Source organism: Mytilus galloprovincialis, chromosome 4 (assembly GCF_965363235.1).
Source record: "Mytilus galloprovincialis chromosome 4, xbMytGall1.hap1.1, whole genome shotgun sequence".
Classification (NCBI taxonomy): Eukaryota; Metazoa; Mollusca; class Bivalvia; order Mytilida; family Mytilidae; genus Mytilus; species Mytilus galloprovincialis.
This window is the reverse complement of record NC_134841.1, coordinates 13,047,512-13,070,436: the sequence shown is the minus strand read 5'-3', so window position 1 is coordinate 13,070,436 and position 22,925 is coordinate 13,047,512. Positions and strand designations below refer to the sequence as shown.

Below are 22,925 nucleotides of genomic sequence, written 5' to 3'. Positions count from 1 at the left end.
CATTGGGGAAGCAATAAGATTTCTGAGTTAAGCCTTCAGTTTTGGTGTCAGAAAAACACTATTATAGAGCAATTTTGCAGCACTCCATTGACCATATATCATTTTATCAAAACGTATGCAGATCTCTATGAGATCTTGAAGCGTCTTTTATACAAGCCTCAACTGAACAGTATTTCGGTGTTTGTATTTGCGGATGAATAGATAGCCAAATCAACCCCTATTCTGAAAATGGACACCACTATATAGAGACAGTTACATGAACTGTTACAACATATCAGGAATTGACCTAGCATACATACAGGAAGGGATTGATTTGATTATAGGACTTAACTGTATATATATTAAATTGGTATAAAACAAATCCATGAAATACAAAAGTACTGGTTTGTACATCATACAACTATTTTAAAAGTGTGTTACCATCAACTCAACATCAACAGTTGTACTTCAACATACATTTAAAAAAATATATAGTATGGAACTAAAAGTGTAAGAAAGCACACACGTATCAAGTTTGGAATTAATAATACTCAAGTTCTCCAATAAAGCATGTACGATAAGATTCTACTAAAAACTTGTGGAAAGCGAATATACTGGTAGCAAAGGCCCATTAAAGATGCTTAACAGCAAATCGTCATCATAGAAAGGAAAATTTCGTATAGAGTAACGAAAGCGGTCTTGATTGTAAATTGTTCGAGAATGAACCACCCTTGTGAATTACTCCATCATACTAGACCAAAACATGAACTCTTATAAGTGACTGAGTTCGGTTTTATTTACTGGATTCATATAGTACAATTATTTCAAGAATATCCTAAACAAATTCCTGACGATATCTCATGTTTTATGTGAATCCAGCCGCATTCAGTAATAACAAAACGTAATGGAAACATTAACGAAATGAATATGTACATGATCTACAGACACATTGTATGGACGTACTCTTACATACCAAAGACAAAATTATATTTGATGTGTTTGAGCTTTTGACTTTGCCATTAGAATATGTACTTTGTGTTTGAGGTTTTGACTTTGCCATTAGAATATGTACTTTGTGTTTGAGGTTTTGACTTTGCCATTAGATTATGTACTTTGTGTTTGAGGTTTTGACTTTGCCATTAGATTATGTACTTTGTGTTTGAGGTTTTGACTTTGCCATTAGATTATGTACTTTGTGTTTTAGGTTTTGACTTTGCCATTATATTATGTACTTTGTGTTTTAGGTTTTGACTTTGCCATTAGATTATGTACTTTGTGTTTTAGGTTTTGACTTTGCCATTAGATTATGTACTTTGTGTTTTAGGTTTTGACTTTGCCATTAGATTATGTACTTTATTATATTTGATGTGTTTGAGCTTTTGACTTTGCCATTAGATTATGTACTTTGTGTTTTAGGTTTTGACTTTGCCATTAGATTATGTACTTTATTATATTTGATGTGTTTGAGCTTTTGACTTTGCCATTAGATTATGTACTTTGTGTTTTAGGTTTTGACTTTGCCATTAGATTATGTACTTTGTGTTTTAGGTTTTGACTTTGCCATTAGATTATGTACTTTGTGTTTTAGGTTTTGACTTTGCCATTAGATTATGTACTTTGTGTTTTAGGTTTTGACTTTGCCATTAGATTATGTACTTTGTGTTTTAGGTTTTGACTTTGCCATTAGATTATGTACTTTGTGTTTTAGGTTTTGACTTTGCCATTAGATTATGTACTTTATTATATTTGATGTGTTTGACCTTTTGACTTTGCCATTAGATTATGTACTTTTCGTTTTGATTTTTCAAGTAAGTTCGGTATTTTTGTTATTTAACTTTTTTCAAAATTAAACATGCAGTTTATTTGAGTCTGATTAATACGGAAAGAAACATATAATGATTATTTGAAACAAATATAAAGGAACCGAAATAAAACGAATTAGGGGAAAATAGAGCAGTCCTTATGTACAGAACATACCAATTCATAAATATTACATATTTCAATTGACGATACAAACTAAATGACGTTTTTTATTATCCGTACAGAAAGAAGACATCCTGATTTAATGTATCCGAACTTTTAAGAGAGTGCCATAAACATCTGTGGTCTCTGTGATGTACCTGTTTCTAATCTATTATTTTAATGGGATTATGAGCACGAGACTACCTACACTAGTGTAATTTTATGTTAATTTGTATTGTCAGGGGCAACATAAAGGCATTCTTATTATAGAGGTCCATTGATGTACTGCTGATTAAATCTATTACAAGTGATGCATTATGTTGCAATAATTGAGGTAACTTTCTTTTTATCGCCGTCTATTATAATTTATCATATATACACGTCTTAGTATTACTTTTTCCCTAACCAAAAGAAAACTAAGATAACATTACTATGCAATTTTAATTTGACGGGCCTTTATCAAGTTTATTTAATCATATACCACAAGCAATATGTACTAAAAACCCTTTAAAAGCTTATATGTTGTAAAAGGTTTGGCTTTTTAACATTTTGATCTGAGCGTCACTGATGAGTCTTATGTAGACAAAACGCGCGTCTGGCGTATTAAAATTTTAAGCCTGGTACATTTGATAACTTTTTGTGGGCATTGCAAACTGCTTGGTACGTTTGTTATATATATATCTCGAGTGTGCAGTAGACGTACCTGGTCCTTGAATAGCTGCCATGTAGCCATCTTAAAAAGGAAAATCATAAAGCATATATTCAAACAGCATTCATAAAACAATCCGCATACAAACAATATATAGCAAATATCATGATCTAAAAGCAATTATAATGCTTATTAAGTACTAACTTGTATGTGGAGCTGTGTCTATACACACTTGCAATTTTCAATTTTATACTTATAATGAAGAATGTACCATATCCAGTTATTGTGTAATACAGGAATTTAATCTTCAAGTTTTATTGTTTGAAAAAAGTCAATTAGCGAATTTTGTTTAGAATTATTTGTACGAATTTTGCAGTTGCTAGCTATATATATATAGCATAACGAAATGAGCCAATGAAGCATTGATAGTAAACCGATAAATGTCAAAAAGAAAATTGTGTGATAAGGGAGTATAGGTCTAAGTAGCCGTACGAATATATCATTCGCCTACGAACACCAAAGGTTTTGAGGTTGAAAGTGGCGTTAAAACTATACCAATTAATCCAATAACTTTTGAAGACCTTGTCATTACCTCAGAATTTCTCAAAAAAATGATCACATAGTTTGATTTATCTCTAAAATTCCTTGGAGTATATGTGACTATATTTGAAAACGTTCCACAAAATAACGTAAAGTTTATTTTAATCTACATTTATTTAGCAAAGATTATACAATCAAAATATAACTTGTTATACAGAATAAAGTTGATACAAAGAAAACATGCCAAAATAAGCATAAAACTGTTGTTTTTTTTATCTTCTTCATAGATATTAAAAGAACACTCTAAATTAAGATAAATCTCTCACCATTTTGGTTACCGGCATTTGGTCTACATGGGATACTTGTTGAACAGTTTCGATAAGCCAAAGGGGCTAAAGAAAAATCACAGAATTGTTCCCCTGTATGTCGACATTGTACCTCTCTTCTCTGGTACCCAATCCCACAACTTCCACTACACTGAAAGTCAAGGGTATTTGTTAACATACTTTAGAAATAGCTTTGCAATAAAATTGTGTTGTAACAACCAAAACAATACCTAATTATAAACTATCAGATAGTATCTAACCGCATGAAAACAATCGCTATAACAAAATTACAAAAAATAACATAAGAACGGACAGTTACGGTTAGAACAAAACATATACTGTGTTTACGAACATTTCCACGAAATGATGGACGGGGCGAATATAGTATAGCACAGACTACATGAGTGGGGTGACAAAACTATCATGAAAAATGTGAATGATCAGACTAAATGCGGTTTGTCTAAGATAAGCACTTGTATAACAAAAGACACTTATTTGGTTGATATATTTTAGACAGAATCACTATTCAAATCATACTGCTCTGACATTTTAAAACTGTTATAAATTCTATTTTGAATGAATATATTGACTTCTCTCACCTGCATGTGACTATTATATTAACATACTTAAAAAAAAAATTCTTGTAAGAATGGCTTATCTAATGTGGCAAACACCTTGAACGTTTGAAAAATCACCTCAGTACATAATACATGTTTTTGTAATTCTAATGATACTTTGAATTTTATATCCTGTGTCTAATGACTTACAGATGACCATTCCCCAGCATACCAGGTTGGACAGACTTGGGTATTACATGACTTTCTGTTGGATGGCTTCGGGTGTCCACACATTGTTCCCTCAACTTCTATCTCGGTGGCATTAGCAAACATTTCTATACATATCACAGCCCGCCATGAATATCCGCCACTGCACGAAGTAGAACAATCACTCCAAGGGCCAACACGCCAATTGAAAATGCTACAATCAAATCAAACGGAATTGAATATTGAAATATTTATTCTACGGATTTTCAATTAAAATACAGCATTGTCTGATAAAGTTCATGCTGGTGCCCCTCCAGCAAATACTTGGTGCTGTGTTGCTTATATTGAAGGTAAACTCATTATAGATACCAGGATTAAATTTTTATATTTACGCCAGACGCGCGTTTCATCTAAAAAAGACTCATCAGTGACGCTCGAATCAAGAAATGTTTTAAAGTCCAAATAGAGTATAAAGTTGAAGAGCATTGAGGACCAAAAATTCCTAAACGTTTTGCCACATACAGCTAAGGTAATCTATTCCTGAGGTAGAAAAGCCTTTTTCAAAGCCAGACGATCGCTTCAATCTGAGTATTGACACTCCCTGCAAACTAGTATCTGGCAATTTAAATACGTTGCCCATTTTTCTGATGAACGCGGTTCCTATAAACGGGGATTATTTGTAGCTTGTGGTATCAAATGTTTACAAAAATCAAATGTAATATATATTTTTTCACAGAAGTATTTCATAAACAGTTTTACATGAAATTAAAACAATAAAATCAGTACAAATGTATAATGACAGTGTGTTTTTGATCATACGTGTATTACGAGCATAGAGACAACGCATTTGATGATTCAGACTGACGGAAGTCTACAGTTATTTTCTAAAAGTGCGTATGATATAACATACGAAAAACCCAAAGGCATTATTATAATATGAGAATAGATTTTAGACGATAAAATTTGAAAAAATATCATGAAGAGCAATTTAAGTAAAAAATATGACACTTACTCATGTGTATATGGTAGTGATACTTAATATGCTAGAACTTGCTTGGTTTTTTATCTTTATAAACAAAATAAACTAATTTTAACTTCGAAGTCATTCGGTCTCGGATGGATAGTTGTCTCATTGGCAATCATACCACAACTTCTTGGTTTTTTTTTTTAAATTCTTTCATTGATGACGTTCAATGATGTTACATATAAAATGAAGGAGAACACATTAAAAGTTTGATTATGATCACCTTTTGTGATCAAGAACACCGAATTTTTCTCATTCCCGCGTATTGAAAGGCCATGGAAGCAGTATTTAAATCACAATAGAAAACTGTATTGCATCAACAATCCAATAAACTTATATTGGAAGTGCTGTTGAACTTTTATTCAGTCTAAATGACCTTTGTTAGCTTTTGATAAGTTTGATAATAACGCATGCTCTTTTTCAAACCTAGAAATCAAATTATCAATTACCTTGGTGGGCAGGGCTGTAAGTAACATTCTTCTCGTTGTGGTATAGGCCTTTTATTCTTTGTGCACCATTTGTTTGACACAACCCTCTTATTTCTCTTGTTACGGCAAACAAAATGGGTTTGTTTCACACCTGCAAATGCATTTAGCAAATCATGATGGTATGCAAATTATACTTATAAAATATTTTCATTTATATCTTTATATGTGCAACTATACAATTATTATAGCTAAGGTATTTTAATGTATTCATATTTTTATTGATTTTAATTTTATTATGTATATGATCTGATAAGTGCAGATTTAAAAGATTAGAATAATTTGTGTTGCCTGAGGCTTGAACGTGGTAAAATGAAAATGTCAAATTCACATAACAGATGATATCATGGTAGCTCATTTCAGTACGATGTGTATTTTGGCTTTCCTTCTATTATTTTTTATTTTTTTCTATTTCAGATTATCAATATCTGATTTTAAGTTCATCTGATTAATACTCGTTCCTTTTGTGACATCCGATGTTTATATTTATTATTTTTCTGTACCCTTTTCTCTCTCTCTTTCTATTACAGTTCATCAATCAATTTGTCAATGGAAAGAGTGCTGCTGGCAGAAATGTAAAAAAAAAAAAAAAAAAAAACATCGAAAAAAATAAACTATTCTAATAACCCCCATTTTGTTTTACATATACACAGTTAAGAACAAGTGAACTGTTATATTTCAGTTTATCATTTAGCAAAGTTTGTTGTTTTATTTGTATGTTTTAGTTTCACAGGTTTTGGCACTTCTGATTAATGTTTTGGTAATCAGCCCCTAACGTTTTCAGGTATTTATACATCTATGTCTTTCAAATGGGCGCTACGGAAACTACGGTTACATATTATCCATTCGTTTGATGTGTTTGAGCTTTTTGATTTTGCCATTTGATTAGGGACTTTCCTTTTCGAATTTTCCTCGGAGTTCAGTATTTTTGTGATCTTACTTTTTTTTTATAAGCTTTTACTAGAGAAAACCGTGTTCCAGTAAGTTGTTATGTGGCATTGCGTCTACCTTTTCGACTTAATGTTATCGCTAAGCCCAATTACTTTTAAGTATAATAACATTAAGAAGATTATCATTCAAAAAACATTTTGAACCGGAGGAATACTGCAAAATAGCTTTACCCTTCAGTCACAGAAGTGGTTTCGCCAAATTTAGATGTGGTGTTGCTCCCCCTAAGGTTTGAAACAGGGAGATATGAAAATCTTGTTTTAGAAAACAGAGTGTGCCATACATGTGACGTTTTTATTGAAGATGAAGCGTATGTTTTATTAAGATGTCCTCTTTATGACGATTTTAGTAACCATTTATATTATGTTGCTGAAACTTTTAATGATAATTTTAATACTTTAGATGATTACCAAAAGTTTGTGTTTTTATTCTCAGATGTAAATATGATACTTGTGTGTGCCAAAACCTGTCATTTGATTTTAAAAAGGCGCAGAAATTTTATATATTGTAAATAGTATTTCATTTTATATTGTGTATTATATCTATGCATTTTAATAGTCTCTTATTATTCTGTATAGAATGGCTCTCATTTTATTTAGTGTTATTTTACAATGTATAAAGATTGATTGTACTTGTTCAGAGATGAGACTTTAATAAAACATTGAATTGAATTAAAATTGCATGGTTACTTTGAAAAAAGGTTTAATCAGCTTGGCAATGATTTAAAATTGACTGTTGACTAGTGAGTATGTCGAGTACACTGTTGCAAGGACCTTTATTGAGCGTATGATTTTGGTTGATGATTCTTCTCTCAAAGGATTTAAACTTGTACTTTTCAGATAAACAAATCACTGACCTACACAAAATTAGCAGTGCAAATCTATATAACTGCATGATCCCCTACAATAAATGTTTTTAAGAGGTAAAGACTAATTCAACGAAATAAAGACAAATAGAACGAAATAACAAATCCAAATTGCATAACTCAAAACTAACAACCGTCAGATAATAGTTATGAAAAATATTAATGTTATAAGATATTTTTATCATGAACGTCAAAAGTTTACTTAATAAACCAATTCTTCTATCACAAAAGGGAGTTGCCCCGACAAGAATTACAGAGTGAGAGATAAGGGAGACACTTCTTTTAAACAAATGTACCAATGTATATTTTTTCATATCCTTTTTTTTCAGCACATCTACATAGACAAATATGTCATAGATGTCATAAAACTTCGGCTAGTTGCAAGAAATTACGAGGTTAATCCTGAAACTTTAAAATTCATAACGATAGAATCTTTCCTTTCGTGATATCACTTAAGATATGAAAAGAAAAAGGAAAAACGGATGGACAGACAGACAAATATATGCACATATAAAAAAATCTTTTAAAAAAATGGTTAAAAATAGACGAATACATTAACTGAATTTTATTATGAAACTCAAATACTGTTACATAACTTTATGGGATGAATACTTGCATAACTGTTATCATATAATTTAAAAAAAAATCTGAATTAATTATAAACACATAAGTACTACTGAACTCGTTTTCGTGTATTGTAAAATGTTTATTTTTTCTCGTTAGCAGTTTTGTGAATTTTTATTAGAAAGTCACCGGTTATATTATAATATATGGCATATCAGATGCCAACGAGATACACGTGGCATACCAATACATAATCGTATCATGTTAAATTATTTAAATTGAAAAAAAGAAGCTTTAATGAACCAAAATGTCTTTCCTTATCTTTTATATATATTTTTTTATTTTTATCTGAGGGATTTAGAATGGTTGATTTATAAACTTTTGTCCAATTTATCTCTATGATCAGAATAAAGTATTCTTATTTATAACTTATTAATTAATCTACTAATTTTACAGATTTCGAATATCAAAACAATTCAACAAAATGTTCCTTTTCAAACACAAAATGCGTAGTGGTAAAATAGTTGGTATCTAAGTCTTAAATATTCTTACGCAACTGTTAAAAGGTTTGACAAAAATCTTTCATTTCATGAGAAAGGTATCAAAAACGTTCATACGGAAGGCAGAATATATAGCAATGCTGGGTTTTAATGCGTCTATTGACCTTAATTTCAAAAGTTTGAGATACACATCCGCATTGTGTGTTGTTCACTTTCACACTACATGTAAGTATAAATACATATAAACGACTAATTAATACAAATATGACATATCTTTATAGCTTAAAAGAGCAAGAGGGGGAAAAAACCACTTCGATCAAAACAATATTCGAGTAAAAGACAACAAACATAACATTGTACTATACCCAGAACAACAAAGACAACAAACATAACAATGTACTATACCCAAAACAATAAAGATTAGATTGAACAACACGCATCCCACAAATCCCCAGAACTCCAAATATTTCATAGATAAGGAATAAAAAGGAAAATTACCTACACCACAGGAAGATGAACATCTACCAAAGCCTGTGGACAACCAATCAAATCGTCGACTACGCCTCCTACATATCCCATCTCCTTCACATACACCACACTTGTCTTTAACCTTAGTAGAATTGAGAACACGGTCACATCCAACAGTCTGAAAATATTACAATCATGCAAATTAAAAAAAAATATATTATTCAATCGAATGATTAAAATGTATGTTTCTGTATTAATTTCATATCATCATTTTGGTTTTAAATTTGGACCTTTAGAACGTTTTTAATTAAAAAATCAACTTATTTGTATCAACTTTGAAAAACAATACATAGTCAATTCCAATTTAGTTTATGTTAAAGTTAAGAATGTTCTTTTTATCGGAACTACGCTCAAAACTTGCCAAAAGTTTTCAAATCATTTTAAGCTATCATTGTGAATATTTACAAATACGCCATAATATTGAAAGAACTCGGTATATCAGGTCTAAATCCACGAATCTATGCTACTGTGATTTTTTTGTTATAAAGATTAACAGACTATTTATATTTGACGTGATGTCAAAAGATATTCCGAAAATATTTACCCTTGTAGTTTTTTGTATCATGTAATGTATACAGTCAAAAATATGAAATGTATGTAAAGTTGCTCGGCAAAATATACTAAGATGAGATTCGTTATTACATTGAAATAATAAATATTTTAACATAGTAAAGCACTTCACTACACTGTTAAAACATTCATTTTAAAAAGATTAAACTTAAACACCTGACCAGTGAAGGCCGTACGTTGAACTCAAGTTGATAACACTATCGTCCTTTGGTGACTTGTTGAATGATTATCTACTGGAAATCGGACCACATTCTCGCCTTTTCTATATATCAAATACAATCTATAAGACTATTTCTTTTTATAAAAAAAACTGTTTAGATATAACAAACTATCATATTCTATATTGTATCAAAAGTTTTTAATATATATCAAAGAAATTTCGTAAACAAACAGGTTTTTTTCTTACGATGATACCGTTATAGATAGTACATTGATTACGTTCTCAACACACTTGTTTACAGGAATTTTAGTAGAATGGCTCTGGTTTTGTGATGAGCTCCATAGTATTTAACTGCCAAGTGGCCAAGTATTATCTAAATAATTATATACCCTTCATATAATTACCATTACTATAGCTATTTTACTACAGAAACGTTTATGAATTAATGAATTATTGTCTTCCATACTACTATAAGTTTGTATATTTTACTTGCTTTCGTATAATTTTATTACAGAAAAATGTGCAGAATCATTTCTCTCATTTTCAATTAACCTTGAACTTTTCAACGTTATAAATGATGCAATATTAGTAGTCGGTTGACGTAAAGCGAACTATGAAGCACCTGCATCATGTAATATATATGACTAATGTTATAGTATTCGGATCTACATTTTATTAGCATTGTATAAATACTTGGACATATATGCCGTGTCATCATGACCACAATGTATAGAAAAAACATACATTAAAATAGATTTAACCATTAAGTTGACATATTCAATGAATCAAAAAAGGGATGTAAGCAAGTGACCCCGCCATTTTATGAGTATGCCTGTCCTGTGTCCAGTATCACGAGCTTGCGATTCAGTTGGGTTTTTTTCGTTTGTAATAAATCAGTCCTTTTATCTTCTCGTTTGAATTATTTCAAATTTTATAATGTCGAAGCCTTTCATAGTTGACAATTCGGTATTGGTTTTGCTCAATGTTGAAGGTTGTTCAGTGTCCTATATTTGCTTAAATCCATTTCATTTGGACCCTGTTTGATAGTTGTCTAATTGGCAGTCTTGTCAAATCTTCTAATGCAAATTAAAAGAGACGGAGATTAACGTACGATCACGTACATGTATACTACGATATGTTGGAATTTATTTTTCATAACATCGTAAATAGACATTTTTTTTTCTAGTTTGGGTGCGTACTATAGGTTTTTTTTTATGAAATCTATCTCGATCAAGGATATTTTTTATATAATTTTCTTGTGTGTCTGTTTATCTTTGATCTGAATATAATTTATTTATGTTAATTTACATACTTTTATGACTATTTGATATCATTTATTTCAAACTTGTGTAAGTTTAATACCTTACTGAAATTATTACCGTCTATCCTAAATTTTAATTTCCATCAGTTTGTTTGATTAAACTGGTATTAACAATAAAGGGTGAAAAGTTGAAGCTAATTTGTTACTTAATTAGACAATTTGTTCGTGAGATGCAACCAAAAACCAGATATCACATTTTGCTGTAATACACATAATAATGTTGAGTCTGTGGTTTCTAGCCGTGATTTGAATTTGTAGAAATTAAGATATCTAGGTCTGAAACATAAACATAATTTATGTGTATCTTGAACAATGAAAAAAGACAATACGAAGCAATTTTACAAACTGATACATGACGCTCAAATTGAGAGTTCTGATCGTATATTTGTATTTATCAATTTAGATATTTGTTATACATGTAACTTAATGACAAATGCACCAAAATTCGCCAGTCCAGAAATTTTAAATGAATTGTTAAAAATTTGTGGATATGGAAACGCAATATAAAGTAAATTCAACACATCCTTCATAAATACTCAATAAGACAAACGCGGGAAACGTTAGAAGTTAAAAAAAGTGAATATATGGAATCCCAAAGGTTGACAGAACTTGATGTCGTATCAATTCTAAATTATGGCTCACTGATTATTGTTTGCTTGAGGTCAAGTTACAGTAAATGGGCTACTAGTATAAAACAAATTTTAGGGGCTAGCTGAAGCACGCCTCTGGTGGAGGCATTTTTTCGCTGCATTGAGGACCCATTGGTGGCCTTCGGCTGTTATCTGCTCTTTGGTCGGATTGTTGTCTCTTTGACGTATTCCCCATTTCCATTCTCATTGTTATGTCACAGTTGAAATGAATAACATAAAATGTGTACTGTCAATAAGGGCTCTTCGAATTTGTACCTTGCGACAAGTCAACTATGAACCCTTAAAAGAGTTGTTTCAAGAGTTCAATAACACACAGAGGGCACCGGATTCTTTGACACAATATAGGATTTGTTAACTGGTGGATGACTATATTGTGTTTACCCCCAGAAAATATTACTTAATTAATTATGTTCTATTCCACCCCCGTGTTTAAGTCTCCAACTGAATGATAAACCTATTATATATATAACTCTTCAACATTATTAGATATCTTGATACAAAAAACCACAACTTATAACGTTCGTATATGTTTTCTCTGGCGAATAACGTCAAATTAATTACATGAATGATGTAGTGATAAATGTTTATTAATGAGATCATCTTAACACAGAATACTTAGTAATTACAAACTAGCAGCATCATATTATAGTAGTTACTACATTACAAATTTACCCAGCATGCTCCGTTGATACACATGTCGAGCCCGGTCGGGCGACATCGAGTACCATCAAGGACTTTTGGAGAAAACAAGTGGACGATATCGGTGCCATTAGCCTTGCAGTACAAGGAACATGGTCGGAGAGGGTCATGGTGAGGAATCCATGTCAGCTTTCTACCGTACAGAGCCTCGTCGTTATGGGAACTGCACTGTAAACTTCTTAAACTTATAGCACCTCTTTCACATGGCTGTAATAAACAAATAAATGACTTCGTAGTGGTATTGTTACTATGATATTATTATTATTGTTACTTCATTAACCAAAAGAATATCTTCTGGGAGTGACAAAGAAGCTGTCTTTTACAATTTTTCAAAATTTCTAACAAGAAATTAAATAGAAAAAGCATTAACGCTTGAATGCCAAGGATGCGTAAGTACATTGCAACATATGTAGCTATACGACCACAAAATACCTAAACATAATAGCTTAATTTAAACCGTCAATTGTAAATGTCAGATTCGAGGATACAATAATAAATACGGGATTGCTTTTGAAAAAGTATGTAGTATTTTTTATGAAGACGAGAAGGAAGAAGCCAGTACTAAAAGGAACGCAAAAGATAAAATTAGATTCCTGTTGAAATTCAAAATAATTACTTCGTATGGCATGATCATATATGATATGAGAGCATTGAAGTATTATATTAATATAATACTAATATAATACTTCCATGATGAGAGAAACAAATCTCATTTTAAGTACAATGTATACAAAAATAAACCAGAAGAATGAATAACACATTAGTGAACAGATAACAAACTGACATTACATGACAATAAACGAAAATAACCAAAAAGTAAATAACAAGATGCAAAACACAACTTACTTATGAAAATCAAGAGAACTTAGTAACACTAATATCAACATAAAACAGAGGGGTGATATCATGTGATTCGGGAAGGTACGCAGATCCTGCTCCACTTATTGCACCCGTCATGTTACTGCCGTAACTTTAAGTTCAATGATAAACGTTGACTATCGTATTACCTAATTTGATGCAGACATTGCAACCAGTTAGTTAGTCAGGTTTTGTGGTGCGAGAAACTTCCGATTTCAAATGCATTTACATCGTATTCATATATAATCGCTAACGTTTCACATATCACAGTTATAAGTTTACACAAGTTCTTCAAGTATGATGATAAAAAGGATTCGCTTATTTACACGGGCGTTAAATTCCTGTTGTTAATCTGAAGACATATAGAAGGCTTATAGTACTTCAGTGAACTCAATGTATGTAAAAACATGTATAATCTCAAAATTCTTCATGAGTGATATTGTCTCTTTAGCAGAAAGTTCAAAATAAGAATGTAAGAAATGTATGGCGGATATTAAGCTTATTTGATAAATGGAATGTGCACTCAAAATTCGAAAATTTATTATCATTGATCTTGAAAACGAAATCTGAATTGCAGATCATTAAATCAAGATTGTTATTAAACAATTTATAGCAACACAAATTATAAGAAACATCTTTGTTAATCGTAAGCAGCCAATATTTGCTTGTTTGATGTTCTGTAAATAATGCCATAAGACCGAATGGTATACTTAAATATATCCGATATTTCAAAAGAAATCATATGAAAAGATAATATTAAGTATTTATACTCAAAGAAACTGATCTTTTGGCTGGCCAAGTTCCTTTGGAATTATAATTATGAAGATTTATTTAGATATATGTTGTGCTTCGGTTTATACATTGCTTCTACTAATAAATTACAACAGACTGTTATCATGGTTATAAATACAAATCGTTTGATGTCAAAACGAACATTTACACAAGATAAACGACAACTTTCGTGTTTCGCGAAACATCGACTATTTTTCACGCGGACACTTTATGATGGTGTATAACATAACAATTAACATAACTTATCATACGAACAACATTAATTATATTAAAATAGAGCTGACGACCAACGCCATTACAATGTTGTTCATACATTATTTTAAAGCTGAATTATCATATTGCACGAAACGTTAAATAGTTAGAAATGATACTTTTAAAACTATGAATGAAAGCTAGTTTGACTGCGAATTTGACCCTCGTAAATGTATCATGTTTAGAGACACGACCTGCCACCCCTCTGACTCTAATTCCAAAAGCTATTTTCGATGATAAGTCGATGAAACATTATGAAATTAGAATGGTTAAGACGCTCAACAAATATAAACTTTAAAAAGAGTTCTTTAACATTTTTACGAATATTAATAAAATGAAGATAGTATTACTAAACATTAGTACACTGTTTGTTTCACTAAATAGAAATTGCAAATGCTGACATGCTTTTATACATTTTTTCCAAAAATTTGTCAACATATTTACAGATGTTATTAAAACTTATGATGCTATAAATCCTTAAAAACTGCTTATTTTAAAATAAAAGTGTTACCCGATTTTGTACTGAATGATTTCCAAATCAAAATGAATCTAATTGTTTTCGGAAGAGAATTTGAAAACCATGCTTTAAATAAATATGTTGGTTTTGGTTTAGAATGTCATACGTTAGTCAAATCTTTTAAACTGCAGTCGTGGGCCCTTTTCAAGCATTTCAGTATGATTTGAATGACTGATCTGAAATATGATATGATGTTGACAAAACCTCCAGATTTGCACAGGAATCTGCCAGTGTAATATTGTGATTTTTGTGCTTCCAGTTAAAATTTAAATTTTTTTAAAAGGGACACAGAAATCACAAGCTTTAAAATACCAAAGAAAAAAAAACATCATTTCTATTATTCAATCGAGATGTTCTTTTATGCATTTTCTTATTACATTGATACTTTAATCTAAATAAATGATTATAACATTTGCGAATGATTTTAACGTCCGATTACTTTGTTAAATTGGATTCAATACATGTATATATCTATCCTGTTACCATAATGTATAACGTACATGTATGCTTATTATTTTTTTTGTTATATAATAAGCGTGAATCAAATATTTAGTTTAAACAGTATTTATTAAATTAAGTGAAAAATTACAAGAATAAAATATTACAACTAATATTTGACTGCACCATTATGAGAATTTGTTTTTATTTATTTAGTTATAAATGGACCTCCCAGGAGCGGACTAAAATATGAACAAGATATTGTGATGTACACCATCATTCTCTTTATTGTCTTCACAAGATTTCATACACGAAGACAAATGATGCAATTTTCTACTTTTTTTCTATTTCTTTGTCCTTATAACTGCCCAATTAGGTTAGATCATTGGTACTTGTTTTTCTTAAGTTATTTTACCTCAAATTGATTTGACACTTGACATGATTTAGATGACACAATGATGAAGTCACTCTAGTAAGCAATTAGAAAAAGAAGTTGACTTCTACAGATATTTGACTTTAACTAAAGTAGTTCCTCTTGTCATTGTCGTTGTGTTTTTTTTTCTTTCTCGTTCGTTTAAGCTTTTTGGAGAAATTGGTAGCGGAGGGGGGATTAAAGTCATAAGTCCAATAAATAAGACAACATCATAGCCAAATATAAAAACGACGAATAATCATTTCCAGCTTTTATAGTTATATACATGTATATCTGTACTTCAAAAACGCCATTTACACATGTCTTCCTACACATATGTTAGTCCAAGAACCTCTTATTCTGAGATTCTCAAGATACCGACACAAAACTTATTCACGTTCCCTCGAGTTAAAGGCAAATCGACGAAACATGTGATCTAAACAACACGATGTTCTATGCGCTAACTAATCCTTTAAAAAATTCATTAAGTTTGATTAGATTGAATGATCAAAAATACATGTTTTAAACTTATTCACTCTGTAAAACACATTACTACTCTGTTAAAATGTTGTTTCAGTAAAAATATGCATGGTTAATCGTGTTTCCTAAAATTTTTTTACTAGACTTAGTAATTGGTAAGACGTTGCAGAAGTGTAAACTTATTGCAATATGAAATTGTATCTATATAATTCTAAGCGTCACTTGTACTTACATGTACATTAAACAAAATATTCGTAACAGGAGAAGCCTTGTTTTCTTATCTTTATTTTGTTTTATACAACTGAATTTGTTTTTGTACTTTCCCTTCCAGGGATTAACTTATCAACACACTATAATGAATGAATATTACGTCTCTCGCCTACCTTGTTGTTGCAGGTTTTGTACTTTATAGTCTTTCCAGAACAGGTTTTTCTTGTTGAACTGAATTCGTTTCTATAGAGACACTGTCGTAGACGATACGTTACTCCGCCACCACAAGATCTTGAACAAACACTCCACTCGCTCCAATCTGACCAGTATCCAGCTGTTGTTGTGACCACCAACTAAAAGTATGAAAAGATTTCATTAAAATTCATGTAAAAATATTTCTTTGTTGAAAATTTTAAAATAGCAGGAAGTTCTAGGATTTTGAATTAATCACTTGGCATGCAAATGTATATGGCATCTATCATATTTAAATGAAAGAAACCCGTACTGCATATAGTGCAGTCGAAATGCCTGTGTTAATTAACCTTCATCACTTACGCCTAAAAAAAGATGAATTTCTTTATAATTTGAAATGACCGTCTGGTAACCCCATTCAGTCGGTACATGTAATTATTAAGATAACTTTAAGGGGAACATTAATTCATTTCTATTTTAAGAAAACGGTACCATTAAGTGGACCGACGAGGTCATCGGTACTGTAAAATATGATTTTAAAAGACCGCAGTACAAACATACTTTTTCTACATTGGCTAGAGGTATAGGGGAGGGTTGAAATATAAAAAAAAACATGTTTAAACCCGTCGCTTTTTTGCGGCTGTCCAATGTACGGAGCCTCTGGTCTTTGTTAGTCTTGTATCATTTTTTAATTTTCTTGTGTATAATTCGGAGTTTAGTATGACGTCCATTATCACTGAACTAGTATACATATTTGTTATGGGGCCAGCTGAAGGACGCCCCCGGTTGTAGGAGTTTCTCGATGCATTGAAGACCTTTGGTGGCCTTCGGCTGTTGTCTGCTCTATCGTCGGGTTGTTGTCTCTTTGACACATTCCCAATTTCCATTCTCAATTTTACATATACAGCTCAGTCGTCTGTATTGCTTTCTGCTTGAAATTATTGTTTTGCATTTGCTTTCTACTTTCTTCTCCTATAGTAATATCAGTAATGTCGGCGTTCAATATTTGAATGAAATTAAACCGACTATTGGTCAGGTTGTCTTCAAAGATATATATTTTAGCATGTTCTCTTCTTAAGTCATATGATAAATAATATTTCGCTGGCGACTTGTTTGGACATTAGGCAGAGTAACAAGGTTTAAATTAGTTTTCCTCTCTACTACTGTTTTAAGAACAGAATTCTAAATTAATTATTTGTAATATTCGTTTAATCTCAGACAGGTTGAAATCAGAGCGGACAAACATTGTGAATCTCTGTTTTACTTTAGTGTAGCCTTCAATTTATACTTCTACTATTGATAGTCATACGAATAACAACTGACACATATTGAAAGAATCAACTTTATACAGATGTAGACTTTTAAAAAGTGAAACAGATGTGTCGGTTGAATAAACTAGAAAATTCCAAATATAGCAAGAGGATACAATAAACACACGATTGCCCAACATAGATATATGCAACCGAATTACAACATATACATAATGGTAATATAAACCTCGAGTCACAACCATAACAACATTATGTACATCAAATATAAAAGATCTGTGATAACCTCTACAACAGAGAGGAAGGATCAGTGAACACGTGCGTTCACATTAAATAGTATGCCATCAGTAAGAAAGGGAGGATGGATTGATACAATAAAGGCTTCATTCCTTGTGAGGATATTTAGTATGACATCTACGCGATTAATTGTTGAGTGTTCAACATCCAACAATAAAAAGTTCATGTATATTCAGGATATGAAATGTTGCACAATAAAATTAGCTAATAAAACTGTAGGCGGAAAGACCACAACTGCAAAATACATTTTTATACAAAGGATAGAGTCGTTGATGTAATTCTTTGCTGTGCTTATAATATGTCTACTCCTTAATTTTGACAACTTACTAAATATAGACTGGCTATATCTAACTACGATTGTCTATATAATCTAAGTTAACCCTCCTGCTAGGGTAATCCATGTCATTTTGGAATTGATTGGATATTTGCCTCATTGGCAATCATAGCACATCTTTATATGTATTATTCAAATATACACGAAACTAGGATAAAGTATTAAAAAACTTTTTCTTATAAAATATTAGAATATGAGTACAAAATAGATATATATTTAGGAGAAAGCGTTCTAGTTTATACATATTTTACTTTTAATATATAATTGTTCATCAACATTTTTTGCGATGTCATTCAATAAGGTAATCGTAGTCAAACATATCGTATTTTCATATTGTATTTGCTGTTTTATAAATCAGGACACTTTCTAATGTGATAAATTTATTGCTTTAAACTTCATAAGCATATAAAATATAATAATATCTTATACATAATAAATTATTTTCTTGCCTCATTTAATTTTGCAATTTCATTAATCTTTACCTATTTACTGTGTATATCAATCGTATTAAATATACCGAGGTAAATTAGCTATTATACTTTAACCCATAGGACATCTGGTTGAAATATCTTAACACGACATCGTATCAAAATCGTTCTTCGTATCAACAAATAAACACAATATGACTTTTAAAAAATTAAAAAGTAACTAAATCAACATACTTATGCTTACTCGATGTCATTTCTATATGTATGTACCTTTTAGGACCATTAGACTCAGATAAGTATAAAAATGCGTTACATTAATGCTAATGGTTTCTACACTCGGAAAAATAAACAAAGAGATAAAAGATATTCAGTACTTTTGAATCTATAGATTATAATTTTATACCACACTTATTCTCAAAATAAATAAAGCACTCAACGTCAGTGTCAGAACTGTATTACCAAAAAACAGACTAAGTCAGGAACCTCTGGGCTTTGTGAGTCTTGTGTGTTTTTTTCCAATGTTAATTCATCTATATATGTTTAGTAGTTTAGTATTGCGTCAATTTTCACTGATCTAGAACACATTTGTTTTTAGCGCCAGTTTTTTTTTTTCGTCAAATGCTTAAAAAGCTTTTGATAGAATGCTAGAAATGAAGAGCACGTTTATTTCTCTCCGTCATATTTTCTTCACCCTTCAGACTATTTTCCGATAAGTATGTTTAGAGTAATTGTAAATGTAGTTCACATAGGCGGACGATGGAAGTATGACTAAACGTATACATAACCATTATTATGAATATTATTTAAAACAGTATATTGCACAGCTTGATACAATACAATAGGATATGAATCCTATAGTATACAGTAACAGGTTTTATTGTCCAGTATAATCCTACAGTAGCCAAACAGTCTAGATTCATCAAACCCTTAACTAAACATGTTTAAATCAAAGTAAATTATTATTACTGGCCGAAACATTAACTTTCCTTAATGTTCCTTAAGCAACAATTACGCTTTCTTTTGCTTCATTAATCTGTAAAAAGTTCTATGACTATCTTTATTCTATTTTCTTTTGATATAAAAATTTAAAGCCTTTTACTTTCCAATTTTACCGTGTTTCGTAAGTACGTCAGTGTTGCATTGTAAGTTGGTTTAATAAATTTTCTTTCTATTGACAAGCCTAGTGGTTTGAGGGAGGAACGAACTGTAAGGTTTTATCCCATTATCCACACTTAAACTATTATTTAATCAAACTGTATGTTCTTTGTAATAACTTTATTCTCATGGTGTACTCTTATCTGATATTTTCCGGCCAGAAACCTATTGTATAACAAAAAGAAAGCATATGTGGGGTGGAGACTTAACATCCCATGAAATAAAAGGATATACAAAGGACGTAAAGTAAAAGGTATATGATATTACGACTTTAAAGTTATAATATCATATACAACAAGAATGTGTCCATAGTACACGGATGCCCCACTCGCACTATCATTTTCTATGTTCTGTGGACCGTGAAATTAGGGGTCAAAACTTTAATTTGGAATTAAAATTAGAAAGATCATATCATAGGGAACATGTGTACTAAGTTTCAAGTTGATGTAACTTTAACTTCATCAAAAACTACCTTGACCAAAAACTTTAACCTGAACTTCGCACTATCATTTTCTATGTTCAGTGGACCATGAAATTGGGGTCAAAACTATAATTTAGCATTAAAATTAGAAAGATCATATCATGGGGAAACATGTGAACTAAGTTATAAGTTGATTGGACTTCAACTTCATCAAAATCTACCTTGACCAAAAACTTTAACCTGAAGCGAACGGACGCACGGAGGACGAACGGACGGACGGAGGTACATACCAGAAAACATAATGCCCCTCTACTATCGTAGGTGGGGCATAAAAATTATGAAATACATTCCCATTTTCAATCAGTGTGGTAGCAAATACTTGATTGATTGATACGAAGTCAATATCTTGAAGTTAATATTTCATGCATGATCTGGAGGAGACAAGTTAACAAATAACCCAATAGAAAGGACTCGTAACGTGGGTCCATCCCAGGAGAAAGAATTTTGGACAGTCACTGGAAGATAGTGTACGAAAAATAAATGTTTGCTAGTGGTAAAGTTTTTTCGTTGAAACAGGTCTCAAATAGTTGAAACAAAGGTTTTTTGTGAACTTAATCGGGATAGCGTTATACACTCTCACAACACAAATAGTCGTTTTTCTTTCTGACTGGTTTTGACCAAATACAAAACTGTATGTGTACGCTGTTTATCTTTCCTAAATAATAAGCCTGATATTTTTAGTAAGTTTTAACATATTGGTTCTACTGCCACACAGGAGAAATTCAGGAAACTAAATTTGTGTACCCAAACTTTTAATTCATTTGATTTGATATAATAAAATATTAACCTCATTACAAAAATGGGTATTGCATCACAGTAAGGTCGACAGTTAACATGTTTTACCTAAACAATATACTTTTGGCAAAACTTAAAAATACGACAACAAATAAACAAAAACTAAAACACACGAAAAAGAACCTAAATAGGATCTTTTACCAAATTTGGTGAAGAACAATTTTTGACTAAATCTATTTGGTGCTGATTCAATTTCATTGAATATGGTGTCACAGGGACTAATAAATAAATCGACAAAAATATACCCACTATACATCTTGTCAACTACAGTCACTTTACCAAAATTGTTTTTCGAGACGAAATGCTACTGAGATAAATATATTAATGAGTTTCAATGCAAGTATAAACTTTCATGCACTGGTGTTACATGTGCATGTCTCACAGATGTGTGCTAATTTGTTTATCTGTGTTCTAATTTTTTTTTCTTTTTTAAACATGCATGGAATTCTTTAGGATATTTAGATTATCGGGCTTTCTAAACGTTGATAATCGTAAATATCGCTATTTAACGAAATTTTCCTTTCATCTTGTACTGACTGAGAGTTTCCTTTCCCAACACAATAAAGTTATATGAAGCATTATCGCTAGAAACTAAAGGCGCACATGCCCGTTGTCAAGGAAAAAACAACGTCATCATAGACTCATAGGTGAAAAAGCGATACACAGATTATCATTGTCCGTCTCAACTCGGTTGCTTTTCTCATTTTCGCCGTACCGGCTCAAGCGAGAAAATCAGTGATTATCTATGAAAATCAGTCACGAGAAAGAATGTGAACCTTTTCAACAACGGGGAGCAGCGAACGAACTCAAAAGCTTCACATTGTATCGAGAAGCTGATACGGATAGCTACATGTATAAACCCTGGTACAAAATGAATGTTGTATTGATTAAGAAGAAGATAAATTTCAAATTAAAACATGCAAACACATTTTCACTTTGGTATGCTCAATGAGGGATTCACATATGTTCCTTCCATGTCATTGTCAATTGCCCAGAAAAAAATCTTCTAGGGGAACATATCTTTTGTATGTGGGACATTCCCTTAACTCGTCAGAACAACTTCTTTACTTGTGCGATGATGTTGGTTTTCGTTATGTTTGGAGATTTATTATCAAGTCATTGGTCTATACTATATATCTAACTTACAATCTACCAATTAAATTAACATTCCTGAATCTGTATGATAATATTTGTGTTTAAAATAAATGTATAGAGTGCAAAGAAGCTTTATTGTTTGAAAACAAGTTCATTAAATACAAACACAAACTGTGCATTGTTTAGAAGTATACTCAAAGGTTATCACAGCCCGATTTCTGGTGTGAATAACATGAGAACAAATTAAGACAAATCGGTAAAACAGCATGACCAAACTTGGTATTATTTTCTCATCTCTAGAGTTCATTAATCACCCGTATTTGCCACCTTAGACAGGGGACTAATCTCTGTATGAGCTGTCAGGTGAAAATCTACTCTCAACAAGCT

The 22,925-nt window shown here is 31.2% G+C and overlaps 1 protein-coding gene across 5 annotated transcripts in view; it reads right to left on the bottom strand.

Moving 5' to 3' along the window:
- LOC143071392 (protein madd-4-like) overlaps positions 1 to 22,925 on the bottom strand; it is a 60,158-nt gene that overhangs the window by 10,930 nt on the left and 26,303 nt on the right. For 3 of the 5 annotated variants that reach the window (XM_076245650.1, XM_076245649.1, XM_076245651.1), the window contains exons 3-9: positions 16,667 to 16,846; positions 12,508 to 12,741; positions 9,105 to 9,252; positions 5,694 to 5,823; positions 4,224 to 4,434; positions 3,457 to 3,607; positions 2,645 to 2,674 (exon numbers count right to left, since the gene is read on the bottom strand). In XM_076245650.1, coding sequence (XP_076101765.1) covers positions 2,645 to 2,674; positions 3,457 to 3,607; positions 4,224 to 4,434; positions 5,694 to 5,823; positions 9,105 to 9,252; positions 12,508 to 12,741; positions 16,667 to 16,846 — 1,084 coding nt within the window. Of the gene's footprint in view, positions 1 to 2,644; positions 2,675 to 3,456; positions 3,608 to 4,223; positions 4,435 to 5,693; positions 5,824 to 9,104; positions 9,253 to 12,507; positions 12,742 to 16,666; positions 16,847 to 22,925 lie in introns of those variants that run through there. The other 2 variants (XM_076245652.1, XM_076245653.1) reach the window with 2 other exon arrangements.